Source organism: Pyrus communis, chromosome 13 (genome assembly GCF_963583255.1).
Source record: "Pyrus communis chromosome 13, drPyrComm1.1, whole genome shotgun sequence".
NCBI lineage: Eukaryota > Viridiplantae > Streptophyta > Magnoliopsida > Rosales > Rosaceae > Pyrus > Pyrus communis.
Window position 1 is genome coordinate 5,026,121 of NC_084815.1, and position 23,246 is coordinate 5,049,366.

A 23,246-nucleotide genomic window follows, 5' to 3' on the forward strand; every position below is an offset into this window, starting at 1 on the left:
GTGTGTGAGTCCGTCATTGGTCGTGGGGGAAGAGTTCTTGGAGGTGGTACTTGCTAGAATGGCGATGGTGGTGCTAGGAGTTTCCCCAAGAGGGAGGGTGAGTGAAAGAGCTAATAGAGAGCGAGACGAGAAAGACTACTAGAAGAGAGTTCAAGAGTGTAGGAGACAAGGTGCCATAGGGCAAGAGAGGAGAAGAGAGTTGAGGTGTAGGCCCCACAGACCACAAAAATCTCACCAAATAAAATATAATAATATAATAATTATTAGAAATATATATATATATATATATATATATATATATATATATGTGTGCGTGTATATATAAAATAATAATTTTTACAAAAGTATTTTTCAGATTCGTAGTTTTGTAAAACTTTATCGTAACTCCGATTTTGATTCCTTTTGCGTCTACGTGTTTGTACCGTCAAGTACATTGAGAATATTGTAAAATAATAACTCATACGCGTTACGAAATGATGGTCAACGAAAGTCAACCATCTCGCCTTTAGGGGCATTTTCACCAATTCACTCTTTTAAAATTAATAAAATTGTACGATTAGGGACAGGTTGGTCCAAGAAGGGGACTACATTTGGCTAGCCGGATGCCCATTTGGCCAAATAATGACCGAATGTTTTACATAATTAAATGGGCTGGGCTGGTAGGCCAATCCCATTTGTTAAGCGACTCTTGTTCGTTCTCCTTATGACTTGGGGGGCTAAAATCAAACTTGTCAAAGTTTGGGCCTTGTGAGATTGATACAGAGCCCACAAAATCTCTACATTCAATTAAGAGCCCAATTAAAAATAATTCTAAAACAAACAAAAAATAAAACCGCAGTTAGGGTTTTACTTCGACCCCGCACCCTCTCTCTCTCCCCCAACCGTAGGTTTCGGACAGAGACACTGTGAGATCTCGCAATGGCGGCTAAAGCAAGAAACCCGAGAAAGACCCGAAACCCAGATCTGGTTCGTGGGGTGGGTAAGTTTTCGAGGTCCAAGATGTACCATAAGCGTGGTCTCTGGGCTATCAAGGCCAAAAATGGCGGCGTTTTTCCAAGCCATGACCCGAAGCCGGCGGCCGAGATCGCATCCGAGAAGCCCCCGAAGTTCTACCCCGCCGATGACGTCAAGAAGCCGCTCGTCAACAAACGCAAGCCAAAACCCACCACGCTCAGGTTCCCTTTTTCTCATTTTTTAGTTACTTAAAAAAAATAGAAAATGGGTTTGATTTGTTGGTTAGTTTTTAAAATTTTTTGATTTTGTTGAGTGAATGTAGGGCGAGTATTACACCGGGGACGGTGTTGATTATATTGTCTGGGAGGTTTAAGGGCAAGAGAGTTGTTTTTCTTAAGCAGCTTCCATCTGGGTTGCTTCTTGTTACTGGTGAGTTTTGGCTTCCTTTTTTTCTTTTAACTGTTTATTTTTCGAGTTTTTTGTTTTCAGTTTTAGCTGAATGGTTGTATTCTTACTGTTAATTTTTTGTTTTGTTGTTACTAGTAATAGCATATTTCTTCATTTTTCTGAATGACAAGTTTGATAAACTCAATCTGAACTGATCCAATTAGTACATTTGAATTATCGAAACCCGGTCAATTTGAGCTTCTAATTGTGTAATAGCCTCCCATTCTGTTCGGACTGAATGCCACCAATGTTGATTTGTATAGCACCAGTAAGATTTGGTGCAAAAATGATGGTTCCCTTTGTTGTAAGTTATTGAAAAACTGTCCCCTCCCACGCACTCTGCGCTTGGGTGATTGCTCGTCTCCTGTTGAATGGGATATTTTAAAATGGGATATGTTCAAATAGGGTAGTTTTTACTGTGAGTGATCTGGTACTAGTTTTGTTCTTCTGAATCTGTATCTCACGGTGAATTATTCTTGGGAAACAATGATTGATGACATGAAATATCAATTTGCAACATGTCATCTGATACCTAATTTACATGGTTACTTTCTCTGATTATGTAGATATGTTCTCGAGAATGTGACATTTACACCTTGCATCACTTAATTGTGATTGTTATAAAGTCTAAACATATGAATTAGCTTCACTAAACCTTCTACAAATGGCTTTTTCCTTGATGTATGTAAAACTTTTATGCCTTCAACTTTTAGTATCATAGGGTTTCATTAATTGATCCAGTTATTCTTTCTTTGTTTCTTATTCAAGGATTTCTTATTTTTGTTTAAATTGACTGCTTTTGTGTATTTGCTAGGCTGTGTTTTGTTTTGGGGTGTGCTATACACACGCCCTTTTTTACTTCATACGCACCCTCTTAATTTCTGGTCAACTGAATTAAAGAAGATCAAGGGACAGAAATTAACAAGGGGTGTGTAAGAAGTAAAAAGGGGTGTGTGGATGGCACACCCCTTTCTTTTAATTGCATGTTGTGTTGGGAAGAGTGTGTTTCTAGTTTTTGACTCTTGCATGCTTCTGCACGAAACTTGTTAAGTGTCATTCTAACTTGAGTGCTCATTTTATTTCATTGCAGGGCCCTTTAAAATTAATGGTGTTCCTTTGAGACGCGTTAATCAGTCTTATGTGATTGGCACTTCAACCAAGGTTGACATTTCTGGGGTGAATGTAGAAAAGTTTGATGACAAATATTTTGCGAAGGAAGTTGAAAAGAAGAAGAAGAAGGGTGAGGGAGAGTTTTTTGAGGCAGAGAAAGAGGTTAGACTTATTGTTTTCTTCGTTTACTTACACTTTTGAGCAAAATTATAGATATCTTCCATTATTGCTACTGTCTTCATGGACTTTAAAGTTGTTCGATGTGGCAGTGCAATCACGGTCTTCTATTTTGCATATTATTTTTATCATGCAACATAATACCCTGAGATGATTTTTCCCTTTTGATTATATCTACCCGTCATTTTGCTACGAGGTTCATATCTTTTACATGTTAATCAGAAGCATGTAAATTATTGGGCAATAATGCTCACTGTGGTAGATTCCGTTGGAGTTTTTTCGATGTCTATTAATATTTTCCCGAACGACAAATTGTAGGAAAAGAGTGTGCTCCCACAAGGGAAGAAAGATGATCAGAAGAGTGTGGATGCTTCATTGATGAAGTCCATCGAGGCTGTCCCAGACTTGAAGACATACTTAGCAGCGAGATTCTCTCTTAAGGCGGGCATGAAGCCTCATGAGCTTATCTTTTAGACTATTATCTCGTATATTACTTTTTAGGATCATTTTGTGCTCCTCAACTAGTTTGTTTCAGACTACCAGCATACTTTGTATTTTCATTTTACCACCATGTCCAAAATTTTGCGTTGATAGGAGTTGCATTTTGATCTATGGCCATGGTAGACTTTGTTGATCTGTCAATGGATCTTTGAAATCGACGAATTTCTTCTGTTTCTTTGCACAAAAAACAAGTTTTTGTACCCGTGTAACAATCTAAAACGATCTTCCTATGAACGCAAAACTGGCCTTTGACAGTTTTACGAAAAAATTGATTGGGATTCGCTTAAAATTCTCCGTATCAACCCCCTTCCGAAGTTATTATTCACTCTGCAAATTGTAAGCACAAATGGGAAATCTACTGCAACTTCTACTGTATTTTTTTCTTTAATAAATAATATTATCCACACTAAAAGGCGGTGGAGTGGGTTAAGGCCTCACAATGATCTAGCAATAATATGATTTGAATTCGCTTTTGGTAAGAATCGAATTTAAAACATCTCACTTACAATTAAAATGGAATATCATTAGATCGTAGTTTTCTGGTGTGTTTGTAAAACAGATTTACGAGTCAATGGTGAAAAAACCCACACCTCTTGTGTGCAGAATGCCAAGTTTCATGCTGAATGTATGATGTCGTCATAATGACAAGTTCAATAAATTGACTTACATGCTTGTGACTTTCCCTTGGCCTATCTACTTCAAAACCTAAACCTAATTACCGAATTACAGGGCTGAAATTCCCCACCGTTGGACATCAAATGTCTCAGGGCTATCTTCCAAATAGTTTAATAATTCATGTGGGCCAAGAGCAATGAGCGAAAGCATACCTTAGCATATTCCAAATGTTTCATAACTTCCTCTGGCACAGATGAGTTCACAAACATTGGATACAGCAACTAGTCCTTCTTTGAGCCTCCAATGGAGACGCTAAATAGAGTCTCTGCATCTGTATGGTCCTTAAATATATGGACAAAGAACTTCAATGGGTTGGAATAGAAGTTCTCAAAATGTCCTAATATATAGGGACTCACTCGTACCTCAAAAGAATTTTTTAGGACTTGAATGAGTCGAAATAGAAGTCGTCAAAGTATCCTAATATAAGGACTCACTCATACCTCAAAGGAATTCTCAAATGTGAGGATTGTATAGGGACTCAAAGAGTGGGCTCTACTATTGATTTTGAGTGGGAACATTAGAAATTTATCGGTACCTCTTTTCTACGTTGTGTACTTGTGTTCAAGCGCTTCCCAAATTTCCTTTGGAGATTGAATATGAGTGTACAAGTCATACAAACGATCAGATAATGTGCTCAAGATGTGTCCTCTACATACAATTCATCTTTTTCACGCTTCCTTCAATCGACAATTATTTTGTCTGTGTCTTTGTCACTTGGTTCATGAATAGGCTGCAATTTGGCGTCCAACACATATATGACATTTAGAACAGTAAGCATGAAACGCATATTGTCCTTCCATTGGGTGAAGTTTGATCCATCAAATTTGTCTAGCTTGTAGACATCTTGATTGATAATCTTCAAAGTCATGTTATTTGACTTTTTTCTCCATGACGAAAATAACACTTTATGATTGTTGGAGTAAATGTAAAAATATAGAGAATAATTTGAAAAAAGATTGACTTTGAGGTACTCGTTTTCTTAAAGTGTTATTTGCCCCCACTATAATGAGTTTACTAAAGGGTTCTTAGCAAATCACTTCTCGGATACAACAAAATATGAAATATTTTATTAGCAAAATTGAATTATATTCCCTTAGAAATAACTAGAAAGAAATTGTATGACATTAAAGCAGTCATTTTGGTTGAAGATATACAACTTTTATTAAGAATGTTGACCCAAAAAGCATATATTCTATTTAGAGTTTCCAGAAAATACAGGTTACTTCTTTTAATTTTATCCTGCACTTTGAGTAAGAATCATGTCTTTTAATAAAAACTGCAACAATTCAACCAAAAGAGCTTGTAGTCATGCCTCCCTGAGCCTGAGGAAGGCGCAATGGCAGGATGTTAATATCATAGGCCCAAAGCACGCCAAGATATCTACCTAGTCCCGAAGGCTCAAGACCTACAGGGGCAGACATAGCTCTTAGAGCAACTCCATCTTTAAAAGCCCCAGGGCAAAAGTCAATTTAATCCACCAAATGAATAGTAATTGATTGTAATGAATATTATTTTTTTATTAAAATAATAAAAAAATTATTTTTCATTTCGGATAGGTTTTTTTAACCAATTTTGTCATGTCACGTGTTATTATCCGAAAATACAATTTTTGTGGATAGATGTTTAAGTAGAATTTTTACCATTCTGTAGCATCACATGTCATGATGTTGTCTGAATTTTATGGATAAATTTCCGATTAAATTTTAACCAATTACGACTCTTCAACTGATGAGCATGTCACGTCATCACCATCTGCATCTTTCTTTCCCCATTCCAATCCAATCCAAATCCAATCCAATCCAGACAGAGGTTCTGTATTAATACACTCTGTAATGCTACCTGTAATAACAAAATCCACCTAATCTTGAAACCCCAATGGATCATCATCAATCAGACATCAAAACCCACGGCCCTGGTTTATCCTCCACCTCCTCCTACTTCTCATGTACCAATCAGGCTACCACAACCACTTCCCCTCCGAAGCTCTCCCCCACGGACAGAGCAGCCCACTCCTCTGCCCGTACGGCCTCTACACCGAACAAATTTCCGGCACCTCCTTCACCTCCCCTCGCAAGCTCAACCTCTGACCATGGCTCTACCGCATCAAACCCTCCGTCACCCACGAGCCCTTCAAGCCACTCGAGCTGGTATACTAAATTTCATAAAACAAGTGAAGGGACACTAAAGAATTTACCCTTTGTCGACTTGTATTATGAGGTATGTCGGCATGTTTTTTAGATACATGAAAAAATCTCACCCTATATGATGTTGCATAACCTTTTTCTTACATATCTCCGTAAGACAATTAACATTCCCATTAAGTTTCAAGCTCATTCCCAAAGTTTGTAATCCGCTAAACAAGCAGACCTCCTCCATGCATTAACAGAGTAAAATGTTGCTTCAATTCAGACAAAACAAAAAATTACATAGTTACTAACAGCATTAGTGGCATTTGTCTCTCATTTAGAGGAGGTCTTAGTTTCAACTAACATAGATAAAAATGTTGATATACATTTACGGTAAGTTTGATGCTTAGTTGTGACTATTTTGAAAAGATCATGATGAAATAGATATCAAGAAAATCGCTGGGTACCCAAATTTTTTGCTCCAAATCCATGCAATTTTTTATTCATGATGGAAACTGAAAGTAATGATTGAATTACTACAAACATAAAATGATTGAATTTGTTCACCATTAATTCTTATCCAACTAATTAACTAATCCGCAGAATCCCAAATCATCCAGTAATCTAACTATAACCACGATCAAAATCTGAACAAAGCATAGAAAACATAGAAGAAAGAGTAGACTGTTCAATATTCACCATCTGAAGTAGCTAGAATCGTCAGGAATCTCTTCAAAGTACTTCTGGTAAAGTCTTGGATCAACATCTGAAAATGGATCTGAAATTTCCCATGAAAAGTTCCAAGGCTTCTTGGTCTGCTGGGAACCGGTGCTCTGGCTTTCTTTGGGTGTCGAAATCACTTCCTTATCACTTGCCGGAATCACAGTTTCAACTCCTCTCTTGACCCTTTGAGCCTCTTCCACTGAAACCTCACAACCCTTTTCTTCTTTGGTGTAGAAATCACTTCTGCTCTCGCTCTCGGGTGCGGAAATCACTTCCTCTTCACTTCCCGGAATCACATTTTGATCTCCTTTCTTGACCCTTCGAGACTCCTCCACCGAAACCTCACAACCCTTTCCTTCCTTGGTGTATAAATCACTTCCGCTTTCGCTCTCAGGTGCAGAAATCACTTCCTTGTCACTTCCCAGAATTACATTTCCATCGCTTTTCTTGACCCTTTGAACCTCTCCCCTTGACAACTCAAGATCATTTTCTTCTCTGGTGTGGAAATCACTTCCGCTTTCACTCTCGGGTGCAGAAATTATTAGCTTTTTTTGTACAATCAGTAATCCCCCTTATTGTGCCGGTATTCTTGAAACTTTAAATCCCTCAGGAGAGGAATTGGACCCGGAATTTCAAACGAGGGCTTTACATTACCATCAATCTGCTCCATCTTGGTGTTTTTGATTTGCTGTGGTTTGGAATTTTCGGTTTCCTTTGTTTCATCTCCAGTAGCTTCTTGATCTTTCTACCCCGTTCCATCAGTTTGATCATGATCTTGCTCAGCATCCGAAGCAGCATTAGATTGATCGTCTGGACTGGTTTCTTCACCCGCATTCTCTGCCATTACTGAAAGAGACCGAACACTCTGAAAAGGAAGAATGGATGCGAGAGAGAGAGAGAGAGAGAGAGAGAGAGAGAGAGAGAGAGAGAGAGAAAGAGAGGGAGAGGGAGGCAAATTTGGGGTTGGAATATGGTCTTTGGGCGTATATGTATATCTTTAGAGAGAGAGAGAGAGAGAGAGAGAGAGAGAGAGAGGTAGGCTGGTATTTCTGTTAGTGACGGTTGCAGAGGAAGTGGGAACAATCTTTTGACTGAAATTCAATTGGTTGCGACTTGTGGGACCTCCAGCTTTTTCGTAGTTGTCAGAGTTTTTTTTTATTAAAAATTGTTATTATTACTACTTCAAAAATCTCATTTGTATTCTAAACTTTCTATGATTAGAAAGAAATACATTTATGAGGAGTGTAGAATGAGATTTTTAGAGTGTTAAATAATAGTTCTCTTTTTTATTTTTGATAAAATAGGAATAGTATTAATGAAGTGTCAATTTGTAAATCTTGTAAAATGTAACATGTTAATTGAGAAATGAATTTATTGTTGATGATCTAACTCGCTTGAATTGATCTTACAATTTGTGTCGACATCTTTCTAGTTATTGATGTAGCAGAAGTTGCTTGGCCTTATGCCCCTTTGTAAACCAAAAACAAAAAATATCAACTTTTAATTGGAATAGGTATGTAAAGTAGGGGTGGACAAAAATACCGGAGGAACGAAACCAAACTTGGATTGAATTAGAAAAAATAACCGATTGGTTTGAATCAACTAGTATATTTCAAAATTGTTCTTAATTACTCTAGGGGGCGTTTGTTTGCCCTCACTAAGTTGGACTGGACTGGACTGGACTAGCTATTAGTCCAATACTGTGTTTGTTCCATGCTGGGACTAACATTAATGAGACTAAAAGGGACTAGCATGGACAAAACCCTTCACTAAGAGGTCTTAGCGAGACCCCCCAATAACCATGGGACTAGCTAAGACTATCCTCTCTTTCTCGTCCTCGTCATGCTTAACGACCACTCCCGACAGACTCCTCGTCATCTCCGGTCACCTAGATCAATCATTAACTTTCCGACTCTCTTTCAGATCCATTTCACAACCAACTTTCATATAAAATATACCAAATTGAAGCTGGGAGTGACAAGATTACGATTTTACCTGAATCGAGGTTAAAATGTGTCGAATGTGGGGAAAATGGCCTGGAAGTCTTGCCCTATTTGGGCTTCTTCAAATCCATGACAGATTCGAGCATTCAAAGCTAAGATCTCGGTCCAGGGATGGTGATGAATTTTTTGGCGGTGCTAACTTCATCCAATTTAATGAGGGTTGGCCGGAAAACACATCGGGAAACCTGCAACTCGTCGGGAAAATTGAAGCCGTGAGGTTCTGTTCGAACAACGCATAGCTAGAGAGGGAGGAAGGACAGAGAAATAGAGACTTGAATCAATAAGGAGTTTGACCAGGAATGAGAAAGAGACATGAATTGAGAGGTGAGGAAAAAAAGAGGGAGAGGGTGGGACGATGAGAGAAGAGGAAAAGAATAGGACGGAAATGGTAGGAAAAGATGGAGAAAAAGATAAGATCATAATAAAATATTAATAATTTATATATTAAATAATATAATATTAGAATTTGTTATTATCCAGCTTCTTAGTCCAATACTGCACCAAACGCTTCACTAAGTTAGTCCAGCTTAGTCTAGTCTAAGCCAGTCCAGCTTAGTCCTTGAAGCTAATCCAGTCCGAGATAGTCCGGCGCAACAAACGCCCCCTAAAAGAACAAATAATGGGATTAAGTCGGAAAAAAGAGAACCCCAACATGTTATCAATAAGAAAATACAAATCCAATAGTAAAAAGGAGCAAAAACAAGCAAAGAAAATTACATAAACAGACCTGGGAAGACCCAATAAAGATGCAGCGATGTCCAATCGGCAGGAGGTGAAATTTAGGAAAAGCGGAAGAGGCGGGAGAGGCAGGGAAAGGCAGCAGAAAAGTAAGCAAAATTGGGCTTTAAAAATACTTTGGAGTTGTTAGTGAGGTGTGTATATATATATAATGGGATTTGACGTGTATATATATATATATTTTTTTTTGGGATTCTAGTAGTCAAAAGAGGAGATAGTCATTAAATTAATAATTTTGGTAGACAGGGCCCACAGGGGATCTTTGCTCCATTTTGGGTGCGGGCTCTTAATCCCATCCCATCAGATTTATGCCTTATGATCCAGTTGTTTATCAGTTTCCATGTTTGACGTCTTGTCTCGCTGCTGTTGCAATCGGTAACATATATATATATATATATATATATATATATGTTAAATGCATAATACATTAAATGGTGATTAACAATAAACATTGTCGTTTCATTAAGTTAAATAACAGTTTAACAAAATTCTATTAGAAAAATGATACAAATGACGATACAAATAGATGATAAGTGTATCATTACTCTTACATCAAAAGAAGTATCCTAAACCCTATTACTTCTGGTCAACCCGATCCATTAGCTACCTAGCTAGTCAGCTACGTTCTCATGATATCTGCAATTAAAACAATAAATAAATAACTAACATGAAACAAAAATATTAAGTGAACTTAAGCAGCCACTAGACTTATGACCATATTAATTCATTTAGATTTGATTAATTATCGTTAAATGAGTTTGATTCATTTAACTACTACAAAAACTTAAAAATACAAACTCATTTTACAATATTAAAGGATTGTGAGTAAAAATACACAAATATATAACCAACTTTAATATAAATACATATACCGTGTAAACATATGGCTGGTGACGCCCTCCTGCCCCTACTCTTTTGATCTTCCCATGGCTCAGCAACCTGCATGAACACAGTATCTTCTATCAACCATTCTTGCATAACACATTCCGAGAGAGAGAGAGAGAGAGGGGCAATGCTAACTTTCTCAGTGCTTTGCTGGTGTCGGGATTGTCACCGAGATCCTCACGTATCTTGACTTCAGGGAGACAGCCGTCGCGTGACAAGAGATTCAGGATGGCTTCGGCTTTCTTGTCCATAACCAAACACCTCACCCGCAGTCGTTTGCTTCGACTTCGCCTGCTGGACCACTAATTAAGAAAATAATGATTAATTAAATTCAGATTAACTAATCAATATAAATTATCATCTACAAAAGTAAACAGATTAACTAATCAATATAAATTATCATCTACAAAAAAACAAAGTGCAAGTTAAAAAATTGGAAGAAAATTGAAGCTCTAAGTAAAATGATGAGAAAAATCTAATAAACAACAAATCGATTTGAAAACGGCAATCGAAGGAGAAAAATCTAACAAAGCCAACAAATTGATTAAGCACAAATTCAAAGCTTATATTTGACTACCAAACACCACGTAAAAATTCGAAAATGGATGAGAGAAGCTCGATCACCTCGACATTCATCGTATGAGCTTGAATCTCATCCTTTGAGACATCCCTGGTGGCGAGGAGATGCAGGGCCAAAGCAGCTGTGCGTTCGCTTTGAGACATCCCTTCTGCCTCACTCTAGCTCTCTTTCTGTATGTGTGTGTATGAACTTATCGAACGGGACCTATATATATATATATATATATATATATATATATATATATCCAGTGGTAAAGTAGAAGAGCAGTAGAAGGAGATCCTGTAGTGGTAAAAAGTAGAACTGTAGAAGGAGATCCTGTCGTTGGAATATATATACATATATATATATATATATATGTATGTATGTATATATACATGGAGAAGTTTACGTTGACATTTGGAATACATATGGTATATATATGGAGAAATTAGGTTCATATTCTTCATTTTGTTACTACATTGATTAAAATTCTATTCATTTTTAATTTTTGATCAAGGTCCTTGGGTATTAATAACATCATTAATTATTTGAATAATAAAATATTTTTATTTTTAAATATATTCCCTTAGTGTTAAAAATGTTACAATTAGTATATCTATATTTATGGCTAAATTTTTTATCATATATTTTTAGTTTTAGCTTGTACTTATTTCTAATTTGCAAACTTTTTTAATTTGTACAAATTTTCTTTTCATTTTTAATTTGTACCCATATATTAGTTTCTTTTGGTGCCCATAATTTTTTAAAGTTTTATTTGTATTTGTACCCATGTGTTTACCATCACGTGACATTATATATTTAGTCAATGATAGAAAAATTACATATGGTATATTTATGTTTTACAGTTAAACTTTGTATCATATATTTATATTTTTAGTTTGTACCCACTTTTAATTTGCAACATTTTTTTTTTTAATTTGTAGTATTTTCTTTTTAGTTTTAATTTGTACCCATATATTAATTTCTTTTAGCGCCCATATTTTTTAAAAATTCATTTGTATTCATAATTTTTTTAATCTTTTATTTGTACCCTAATTTATTTATAATGTACCCATCCTTCTTTATTAATATACCACTTTGTTATATGTGAAATGTATCATTTTTTTTTTTTGCAAAATGTACCATTTTTTTTTAACACTATGGATACATTCTTTTTGTGACAACCCATTCCAAATTTTACATTTTTATGTTATTTTAAAAGCGTGAATTTACGAAAATGCCATAAAGGCAAAGATTTTGACTTATGTTGACCATCGTCTAGAGAGACGTATGACTTATTCCTTTAACATATTCTCGTAGTACTCGTAGATGTGAATGCATAGGCGAAAGCCATTTGCGAGTCCGGATTATAACGGTATAGTTATGGACGTTTGAAAATGACTATTTAAAGTTTAGTTATAAATTATTTGAATTCTCACCTTATGGAAAAGTGGCCAATCTGATTTTAGGCACAAATAGGAAGGAACCAATTAAGTTAGAGGGAGAGGGTGAGACCCAATCAGAAAAAGAAAGAAGGCAAAAAATAAAAAAAATAAAAAAATAAAAAAAATAAAAAAGAAAAAAGAACTCCCAGCTTTCTTGTGGGTTTTTCCACTCACGACCACCTATTTTCCAAGGTCGATTCCAGCCAACTCCGGTGGATTTTTTCGATGCCACCACCACCATCTTGAAGCTCGCATTCCCCTCTACAAAACCCACCCAAGAACCACCTTGATTAACCATGGTATGTGTCGGTTTGAGGCCACGAAAGTCGATGAAAATCAACGGTGCTCCAGCCACTCTTTTTGATTTTTCGGCAAATCGGCAAAGTGATGGCCGATGCCACCACCTTGGATTTGTAGCCCATCATCCCAGGAGCAAAACCCAACCAACCTTGACCCCGTTGGACCACTGTAGAAGACGAATCGCCACCGGGAAGTTTTAGGCACCCGCCGGCTTTGTGGGCAAAATTGACCATCTTCCGTCCACTTTTGGACTTCTTGGCAGGTATGAAAGTTGCTCCACTCACTGAGATCTTCATTTCTCTGAACTTTGAGAATTTTTTGAAATAGTTGGATTTTCCGGCGAGTCGGGGTGGTCAACCGCCACCCGCGGCTGCGCGTGGCCAGTGAGCCGCCAATGCTATTTTTAGGGTATGTCGAATGTCTTGAATTCATTTTTGTCATTTGAATGACGTAGGTTGATCGTTGGAACCTAAATTCGTTACGATACGTTACTTGATAAAAATGTGAATCGACGATCCGACTGTTGGATCGTCACCAAAATTGGATACATTATAATACATAATATTTAAGGATCATAGGAATTTATGGATCGGGAATCCGACTTACGGATCTTCCTGAATTGGATTTGTAAGTTAGTAAAATAAATGTTCACGGCCACTTGTTTTAGGCAATTGGTGGAGATCTGACCGTTGGATCGTAATGAAATTTTAATATGTTATTCTAGAAACATATTGTGGATCATTGGGAGTTGCGGATTGGAAATTTGATATGCGGATCTTCCGGGTCAAGTTATACAGGGTTGTAGATCCTACCGTCGATCTTTGATCGACTGTTAATTTGTGGTCAATGGGTCTCAAACTATTTTAGAATGTCATTGAGGTTTTGTTTTATGTGAATTACGTATTCTATGAATAAGAGTTCTGAAATGTGATTTGATAATTGGTCACAGGGACCAATCATTCAGGACGCCTCAACGCGTGCACTAGAGAATCATAGCGTGGATTCCAGGTGAGTGGATCTTTTCCTTTTTATCGTACATATTATTGAGAGTTCTATCGGCACTTTTAAATTGATTAGGTATATTACCTTCATATAATTATTGTGAATGCTTGAAGTACCTATATGAACTACGAATGGCTTGATCCCTGTTTAGGGTACGTAGGCAGTCTAACGAGACGTTAGATGCAGCCATAATATATTTGAGACAAAAGCCTTATTTGGGAAATTGAGTAATGCGAAGGAAATTGGTAGATGCAAGTTTTAGTTTTGTGAATTAGTTAGTTAAATTAGTGTTAATTGGGTTGTCATGGATAATTATCCCTGAAAATAAGTAGTTCGGGAGTAAGGCGTTATTGATTGTACACTTCACATCGTATTGTTTATAATTGAAAATGCTACGACATGGTTGAGTATTAGATTGCATCATGGTATATCCATATGTATATTACTTGCATATAATTATTGTGAATGCTTTCAAGTGCAAATGTGAACGCAGGACACCCAGGTAAGTTCAGGTGAGTTTATGGTATTAGTTGAATCGATTGCGTTATAACATGACTACATTTATGTGTTAGGCAACTTCGACACTGTCGTACTGGTTGCCATGAGTTGCACATGTTATATTGAGATGCATTGAGAGCTCATAAACTTGCACCCCGGCGCAGTCCTTCACGTGATGTTCACCTCCCGCACCTTACGCTCACCTTGGATCCAAGGTAGGTGCACAGTTTTGTCGTATAGACCACTTTAGGTGGTTCCGACTCGTAGGTGACCCACAATTATTCGCCCAGCCTTCACGTGATCGTAGCACTTGAGCGTACTTATCATACACCCAGTCCTATCGTACAGACCACTTTAGGTGGTTCTGACTCGTGTGCAGGTATACTTATTGAACTATTGGCTAGCCATGATTGATGAGATATGGATAAGTCGTACAGGTCACTATAGGTGACTCCGACTTATATGCTAGCCATGATTGATGAGATATGTGAGATATGGATAAGTCGTACAGGTCACTATAAGTGACTCCGACTTATATGCTAGCCATGATTGATGAGATATGGATAAGTTGTACATGTCATTTTAGATGACTCTGACTGATATATTATTTTGTATTGATTAAGTTCATTTGGCCTACTTATTAATGTATGATGGATTGATGGCAAACCGTGATTTTGGTCATTTCTGAGTATGGTTTGGATATATGTATATATGTTGTACTGTCCTATAGAAAATGATAAGGGAATTACAGTGAGGGGTTATTACTGTTAGAAAGGTAATAGTTTTGGGAAGCTTGGTTTTACTGCTTACTCACACTTTCTGTTTTGTACCCCTTCAGGTTTTAACTGTTGAGTTCGTATCGACGAGGATATATAGCTAGTCTTAGTATTGGTGACTACTTTTAAGGGTATGATTCTTACCCACACTACTGTACCTTACTTATGCTCTGACATCGCGTGTGAAATGGGTTCGCTCCCACTCGTAGCGTACTCTGGTATTTAGACACTTTTAGATTCAAATTTATTCACTTTTTATACACTATCACACTTTATAGCTTCGTCACCTTCGAGGTGTCGGCCAACATAACTCGATTTAGGATCCTAGTGGACATTCCGGGTCGGGGTGTGTCACTTTTGCCATTCAATATTTCTTATTGTTACATAGTTTTTATCTATTTATTCAATCAAAATGTTTGAATTTTTTTATTGTAACCGTTTCTAATAGTATTATAATGAGGGACTTTAAATTTAAAGGATTATAAATCTCATAAAATATCAAACAATTAATGTCAAAACTACAAAAAAAAAAATATTAATAGTAACATAATGAGGTGCACAAAGTTAAGGGATTTTGATCAAATTTTGAAAACTATTAAAGTTTTAATCAAAGAATAGTAAAGATTAGGGACCGCATCTAAAGTATCCCTGTATATATATATATATAGCAGAAGTTCCTGTAGTTGAATATCTTCTACTTTACATTGGATATGACTATATAGAGGTCTGTCCTTTTAAAAATTAAGATATATATAAACATGTGTTACATTGTTGACTATACAACATGTTAATTTTTTTATATTGTCCAGTCGGCAACAAAGGAAGGAGATTGTGCTTCCCTTTTAAATTAATAATTTTCTGTGAAGCCAGCAAGCTTCTTTTACCCATAAATCACCAACCTACTTCTGCAGGTGCTGGTTCTCATTTCCTACTTAATTGTTTAAAAATCAGCTCTCAGCTTCGGCTCCAAACGTGTGGGCAGATAATGCAAAATTGCGTATCTACAGGCTTAAAAAATCATTTGTCCCTTAAAACAAAGCTTGCACTACATTGTGCACCTGAATAGTTGATATTTAACCTCCGCAGCTTGTTATGTTAATGTAAACTTAAGGACTAATTGATTATTAGTCTCCGTGGTAATAGAGTGGTCGGAAAATAGATCCTGTGATAAAAAGAAAATAGATATATGCCTTTTGATAAACTCCCCCGCATGTGAATGCTGCACAACAGCTTCTCTTTTTGGTTTTTTCCTTTTTCTTTAATCATTGGGAAACAAACGGCGGATATAGCTTTCTAAATTTTATCAATGGCAACAATACTCTAACAAAATGCACAACAACTTTTCAATATTTTAGTCCTTCAATTTAGGAATTATAGTGTTAGAATCCCCCATTGAAGACAATAATTCTTTAGGGACCTGAATGTTCTTTTGAAGTCCTTAAATGAATCCTCAAAGTGGTGGTGGGAGTTTGAGATGCTCTAATAAACTGAAAGATGAAGGAAATTTCTAAATTAAACTAAACGAAAATAGCTGAATTCAAATATAAGAATAGAAGAGTACGAAATACAATATGATGAATTTTTGTTGAATTTTTGTGTGTAGGGAAGACCATGGTAATTTTTCTACACTGTCGACTACAAGGAAAACATCTTCACCTTTATTATCACCATTGATGGAGTTAAACAGGTTCTTGACTCAATCAAGGATAAGAATTTTGACCCACTTTCTATTCCTATAGCACCATAGAAAGTTGGACCAGAAGATTGGAACAAAAGCTTTTGAAGAATGCTTGCCACAACATTGGGTGATCGAGTAACATGCAATGTTTTAGTGGGGTTGAACTGAAGAAATATACGCTTCAATATGCAACCAATATGATTAATATGTTGAGACACAACGAGAAACATGTTTTGTTATAGTATCCTCATTTCAGGTGCATGGGAAACGCTTTTAAGTACAAACTTTACCTGAAACTTGTATAAATAATCAATAGTAGACGTAAATAAGGGCAAGGGTTGCAGCTGTATACTGGTTTACTGCTACATCTTGTCGGTTTCATGTTGTAAATCACTTGTTCCGAAATAGGCATATTGCAGGCAGTAATGGTGTTCGAGAGCAGCATCTTGAACTTGACTTTGAGCTAGCATCTTCACCTTCTCTGTTAGATTTGTACGTTCCAGCAGGATTCTCGTTTTAGCGAGAAATTCGCGACCGAGAATTTGAGCTGTTCCGGGTTTATTGATGCTTAAGGTACAGTATCCTTAAATTCTGCTTCTCAGGTATTAAGAGCCACCTTGTACAATCAAGTCACATAATCCTGCATTTTCTTGTGTTCTAACTTTTTGAGCATCTGCCACCTCCACTACCAGTTTGGAATTGCCTTTTTGGTTGCTGTCATGTAAATTAAAAAGTAATTTGTTGTTATATTTCTTGGGATAAAGAATGATCAAGGCCTTGATTGAAAATGACTATAACATGGAGGAAGTGTGATACTGAAGGTATTTACTACTTAGAACCACTATTACGACGCTTTTAACAGCAAGTTCAAGTTCAAGCGAGATTGACACCCGTAATATTTCTTGTTTATTATCATATTGTGTTATAATGACCCAAAGCTGCAACATAAATTTTCAACTATATACATATGTTAATAAGTACCGTTTAAACTTGTTCTTAAGGGAGTCTGAATAGCGATCCTCTTTACTCTTTATATGCTTAGAATTTTGTAATGGACCAAATAATGCTACTGCTAAAAAACTGCAAAGAAAACAAGGAGAGCTTGATTAGTTGTCCAAAATTCTATATTTCTGGAATATATGAACCCTTAGGAATGAGAATGTTGTTTTTCTTCTCTAAGAAAAAAAATTGAGGATTTTTTAGTTAGTTACTGGTTAGGATAAGTTTTTGCATACAACAGGTGCATATATGCAACTTCTCTCTCATAGAAACTTCCTCATGTGCTAGTCGGAAGATAGCTTATTGTGATAAAGATGTTATATACACATTTTCCATACAAGAATTTCTCATCAGTTCAGTTTGGGAATTAATAATGCAGAACTGTTAGAAGAAGCATTTAGTCCCAAGCTAAGATTACGATAAACAATAAGATGATTTAAATGAATGAATCAGTGTATCTATATATATATATATATACATATACATACCTGCAGAAGCCATGAGAATTAATGCGAACACACTGAAAAGAAGTTAACAGAAAGTCTTCTACTCACACAGCCCTTATGTCCAATACTAGCGATAGTCTAGTGATCGAGTGAACTTATTTCTGGTGAGCAGGGACGTTCATATTTATAGGCTATATTCCTAACATGATCCCAGCTATCATGGGATCAGTTAATACCTATTATATTTTAAATCAAAATGGGATAAGATATAATACTCCCACAGTCCCTTAATTGCAGGAAACTTGTCTTCCACATTCCCTTAATTCCAGGAGATTAGTCTCCCACAATCCCTCAAATTCAGGAGACAATTTGTTGACATGGTCATGACTTCTAATTGATTCAATCCACGTTTTTAGGTATCCTTATCATGATACGGAAGTTCAAAACCTAACATTCTCCCACTTTTGAACTTCCGCTGATCATGTCCCTTGTCCAACGCATCAAACCAATCCCTTCAGTGATCACTTGAATCATTTCAACCATACAACAATTCATATCTGCCATGAAGAGTTTCAAAGAGTTGAACCCCAGAAAATTCGTACGTTATAATTTGTACTAACACTCTGAGATCACATCCCCCAAAACTGCTCATGCATGATATTCACAGAGCAAGCAGACATATTCATCATGTCATTCATTCACACTCCCACTGATCAAGCCAAACATCATTGTCAAGCTTTTATTTAGCTCCAACGATAAGCCTTTTATAATGACCAGCTCATTAAACATTGGTTTGATCAGTAATTCATCATTTCATAAAACTGCACATATATATTTGTACATATACACAGTAGTTGAAACAATCATATTGAATTCATTGTCATAAAATAAACCAACATATGAATACAATAACTCATGCTTATTAAGCTTTCATGAAAAAACAGAAAATGATGAGAGAAGTTAACCTTTATTCACGCATCACATAAGCATCAAAAGATTCCACAACACCCATGCACGTAACTTGATCTTTAAACACTCCAACTCCAAGAGGTTTTGTGAGAGAATCTGCCAGCATTTCCGATGTATTAATGTGCTCAATGGAAACTATCCCAGCCTTCACCTTTTCTTTCACTGACTGATATTTCACGTCCATCAACCTAGCTGCATAAGATTTTTTATTGTTTTTGGAGAAGAACACGGCTGCCTTATTGTCACAGAAAATGACAATTGGTCTTCTTATGCATTCAACAACCTGCATTCCAGTGATGAGATTCCTCAAGAAGCTAGCTTGTTGTGAGGCTTCAAAACATGAAATATACTCAGCTTGCATTGTTGAAGTGGCCAAGGTTTTTTGTTTTGCACTTCTCCAAGATATTGCACCACCAGCCAACAGGAAAATAAACCCACTCGTGGACCTCCTGTCATCCTCACAACCTGCGAAATCAGAATCACATTAGCCAACCAATTCTAATTTCTCAGATTTCCCATACACCAACATGTAATCTTTTGTCCTTTTCAGGTATCTCAGAACCTTTTTAGCTGCTGTCCAATGCTTTTCTCCTGGATTTGCTTGAAATCTTCCAAGCATACTTATGGCAAAGGCTAAATCCAGTCTAGTGCACACTTGAGCATACAATAGACTGCCAACGATAGACGCATATGGCCTGTTAGCCATCCCTCGCATTTCAATCTCATTACTGGGGCATTGAGACTTGTTTAATTTATCTCCTTTGCTCACTGGTGCTTCACCCTTTGAACAATCTTGCATGTTGTACCTCTTGAGCATTTTCTCAATATAGGTCTTCTGTGAAAGACCCAAAATGCATCTGCTTCTATCACGAATAATTTCTATACCCCAAACGAAGGAAGCCTCACCCATATCTTTCATCTCAAACGTTCGTGACAGTAGTTTCTTTGTTTCCAGCAAGAGATTAAGATCATTACTTGCTAATAAAATGTCGTCAACATACAGAATTAGAAAGATAAACTTCGAGCCACATACCTTGAGATACAAACAATCATCAATTTTGTTTTCAACAAAACCAAAACTGGTTATTTTCTCATCAAACTTTAAGAACCACTGCCTGGAAGCTTGTTTTAGCCCATAAATCGACTTTCTCAGTTTGCACACCATTTGTTCTTGCCCCATTTTAACAAAACCAGGTGGCTGGACCATGTAAATCTCCTCATCTAACACTCCATTTAGGAACGCAGTTTTCACGTCCATTTGGTGGAGTTCTAGATTGTAGTGAGCAACTATAGCAAGGATGATTCTGAGAGAATCCTTTGAAGAAACAGGTGAGAATGTCTCAGAGTAATCCAATCCTTCCCTTTGAGTATACCCCTTTGCAACTAGTCTTGCTTTATGCCTCTGAACCTTTCCTTTTAAGTCATTCTTGGTTTTGTATACCCATTTGCATCCAATGGGTTTTATGGACTCATTTGCTTCTGTCAAGACCCACACTCCATTCGAATACATGGAGTCCATTTCTTCTTGCATGGCTATCTTCCACTGCTCAGCCTTTTCACTTGTCATCGCTTGCTTGAAGGTGACTGGATCAATCTCTATGCCTTCCTCATGTTCAGTTCTATCTCCATTTGCTTGCTGAAAATCAAGTGAGTCATCGACAGTCTTCTCTAGTTTCTTAGCTTCTCCCACATAAACAAGAAAATCTCCTGAAATTGGAGACTTTCTTGTACGTTGAGGTTGCCTTCTTGTTGCAGGAACCATTACTGATTGCATGGTAGTTGTACCATGATTTTCATCTCCATTATATTGCATGTTGCAGACTTGTGTATTGCTGCTGCTTGATGCATGCTGGAAACCAGTAGCCCCACCAAAATCACTTTGATAAAAATCTTCATGGACTTGGTTTTGCGTGTCAAGAGTTGCAAAATCAATTTTGGTTGATGACATTGGGGAAATTATTGTCACAGCCTCTTCTTCTTCTTCAAAAATAAAATCACGAGCCTTATCTGCATTTGATTCTTCCGCTTCAATAAACCTTGCATTATTTGTTTCAAATATTCTTGTATGTAAGGTTGGAGCATAAAACCTGTACCCCTTTGATCTCTCGAGAAAACCAATAAAACTGCAGCTTACAGTCTTAGAGTCAAGTTTCTTTGCCTCTGGATTGTACATTTTTGCTTCTGCCTTACATCCCCATACATGAAGGTGATTCAAACTAGGTTTTCTTGAAGTCCATAGTTCAAATGGAGTCTTGAGCACGGATTTACTTGGGACTCTATTCGATATATAATTTGCCATTTTAAGAGCCTCACCCCATAGAAACATAGGAAGATCAGTCCTACTCATCATGCATCTCACCATTTCAATCAAGGTCCTATTCTTTCTCTCGGCTACACCATTTTGCTGTGGTGTTCCGGGAGTAGTATACTGAGCTTGAATCCCGTTTTCTTCTAAGAACATGGCCATTGGACCCTTTTGTTGACCTTTCTCTGTGTACCTGCCATAATACTCCCCTCCACGGTCCGATCTCAAGATTTTAATTTTCTTTTCTAGTTGTCTTTCCACTTCATTTTTGAAATTTTTAAAACAATCAAACACCTGATTTTTCTCGGATATAAGATATACATATGCATATCGAGAAAAATCATCAATGAAAGACACAAAATAGGCATTTTTGCAGATTGTTTGCGTGGAGAAAGGTCCACAAACATCTGAATGGACGACTTCTAAGAGGTTAAGACTTCTTGTGGAACCAATTTTCCTTGTGTTTGTTAATTTCCCTTTCCAACAGTCAATACAATTTTGCATATCATTAAAATCCAACGTTGGAAGCATTTGTTCTTTAACTAGAATTTCTAATCTTTGCTTGTTAATATGTCCAAGCCTTCTATGCCAAAGCATTGAAGACCCTTCATTAGTCAGAGACCTTTTCAAAGATAAATTTGATTCCACTGTCAAACATTTTGAATTTAACATTACTTGACAATTCATCCTCCAAAGATCATTGTTTAAGAAACAAATACCAAGCAAAAGATTCATATTACTTTTCTTATAAATCCGTACACTTTCATCATCCCCAACAAAAACATAACCGTCTTTTACAAGCTTTGAAGCAGAAATTAAACTTCTAGTTAACCTAGGAACATAAAGAACATCTTGCAACTGTAAAACGAAACCACTTGACAACTTGAGCTTTAGGGTGCCTATTGCCTCCACAGCAACTTTATTCCCATCCCCAACGTGGACATCATAGACCTCATTTCTTGAAATTTCCCTTCTTGTGAACCCCTGCAAAGAATTGGTAATATGCACCGAACAACCAGTGTCAAACCACCAAGAATTTGGAGGGATTTCAACAAGATTAACATTAACACAGACAAAAACATTTTCAATTTTATTACCTTTCTTAGGTGCCCATTTCTTTCGTTTTTCACAATCCCTCTTCAAGTGACCAAATTCTTTGCAGAAATAACATTTAATATTTTCTATGTTGCCTTTAAAACCTTGAGATCCCTTGGAGGATGATGGAGTATCATTTCCAGCAGCATGAGAATAGGAAAAAGGTTTATATGGCTTACCAGATGTCGAGATAGTTTTCCTCGTAGTCTCTGCCTTTATGAAATTCACTGTTTCATTTGACACCCTTTTGATCCTGCTTTCTTCTTGAACACACATGGAAATGAGATCATTCAGACTCCACTTCTCCTTTTGTGTGTTGTATGACGTCTTCAGTTGTTCATATGCATCTGGGAGGGAATTAAGGGCCATATGAACAACAAAAGCATCATCAATGGGAACCTCCAGGTCTGTGAGCTTCGCAGCAGCCTCCACTAGCTTCAGAATGTGTTCTCTGACAGTGCCTTTCCCATGATATTTCAGAGTTGTCAAGGTAGTCATGAGGTTTCCCATCTCTCCCTTCTCTGAAACCTTAAATTTTGCCTCAATTGCCTCCAGGAAATCCTTCGCTTTGTCAGTTGCAGGAATGCCTCCTCTAACAGCTTCACTAATGGATCGTTTGATCACCAATAGTGCCATGCGATTCGCTTTCTCCCATTTTTCAAATTTCAGCCTTTGTTCAACGGTGCTATTGTTATCCAGTGCTTGTGGTTCATCTTCCCTCAGTGCCAGATCGTAGTCCATTAGTCCAAGAATAATCTCTACATCCTGTCTCCATTTTTTGTAATTTCCTCCACTTAAAGGCTCAATAGAGGAAAAATTCATTGAAGTGGGATTC

The 23,246-nt window shown here is 36.9% G+C and overlaps 3 protein-coding genes across 3 annotated transcripts; 1 reads left to right on the forward strand and 2 right to left on the reverse strand.

Annotated features, from left to right (window-relative positions):
• The first annotated feature begins 838 nt into the window (after positions 1-838).
• LOC137713208 (large ribosomal subunit protein eL6-like) lies at positions 839-3,300 on the forward strand. The gene is made up of 4 exons (XM_068452483.1): positions 839-1,175; positions 1,277-1,383; positions 2,492-2,673; positions 3,007-3,300. Exons 1-4 carry the CDS (start codon positions 919-921, stop codon positions 3,160-3,162), a joined length of 702 nt encoding a protein of 233 aa, XP_068308584.1. The 5' UTR covers positions 839-918; the 3' UTR covers positions 3,163-3,300.
• A 3,385-nt stretch (positions 3,301-6,685) lies between these two features.
• LOC137712122 (protein Ycf2-like) lies at positions 6,686-7,557 on the reverse strand. The gene is made up of 2 exons (XM_068451266.1): positions 7,463-7,557; positions 6,686-7,208 (listed from the first exon to the last, which is right to left on the reverse strand). Exons 1-2 carry the CDS (start codon positions 7,555-7,557, stop codon positions 6,686-6,688), a joined length of 618 nt encoding a protein of 205 aa, XP_068307367.1.
• Positions 7,558-10,081: 2,524 nt separating this feature from the next.
• LOC137712123 (uncharacterized) lies at positions 10,082-11,062 on the reverse strand. The gene is made up of 4 exons (XM_068451267.1): positions 10,964-11,062; positions 10,475-10,641; positions 10,327-10,393; positions 10,082-10,090 (listed from the first exon to the last, which is right to left on the reverse strand). Exons 1-4 carry the CDS (start codon positions 11,060-11,062, stop codon positions 10,082-10,084), a joined length of 342 nt encoding a protein of 113 aa, XP_068307368.1.
• Between the last annotated feature and the right edge of the window lie 12,184 nt (positions 11,063-23,246).

Excerpts from the sequence above, each read along its gene's own strand:
- LOC137713208 (XM_068452483.1), top strand. The coding sequence starts at position 919 with ATGGCGGCTAAAGCAAGAAACCCGAGAAAGACCCGAAACCCAGATCTG. Across the intron at positions 1,176-1,276 it reads CCAAAACCCACCACGCTCAG|GGCGAGTATTACACCGGGGA; the intron begins GTTCCCTTTTTC and ends GAGTGAATGTAG. Across the intron at positions 2,674-3,006 it reads TTTTTGAGGCAGAGAAAGAG|GAAAAGAGTGTGCTCCCACA; the intron begins GTTAGACTTATT and ends GACAAATTGTAG.
- LOC137712122 (XM_068451266.1), bottom strand. The coding sequence starts at position 7,557 with ATGGCAGAGAATGCGGGTGAAGAAACCAGTCCAGACGATCAATCTAAT. Across the intron at positions 7,209-7,462 it reads GATCAAACTGATGGAACGGG|AGAAGAAAATGATCTTGAGT; the intron begins GTAGAAAGATCA and ends TTTCCACACCAG.
- LOC137712123 (XM_068451267.1), bottom strand. The coding sequence starts at position 11,062 with ATGTCTCAAAGCGAACGCACAGCTGCTTTGGCCCTGCATCTCCTCGCC. Across the intron at positions 10,642-10,963 it reads CTCATACGATGAATGTCGAG|TGGTCCAGCAGGCGAAGTCG; the intron begins GTGATCGAGCTT and ends TTTCTTAATTAG. Across the intron at positions 10,394-10,474 it reads ACCAGCAAAGCACTGAGAAA|GTTGCTGAGCCATGGGAAGA; the intron begins GTTAGCATTGCC and ends GTGTTCATGCAG.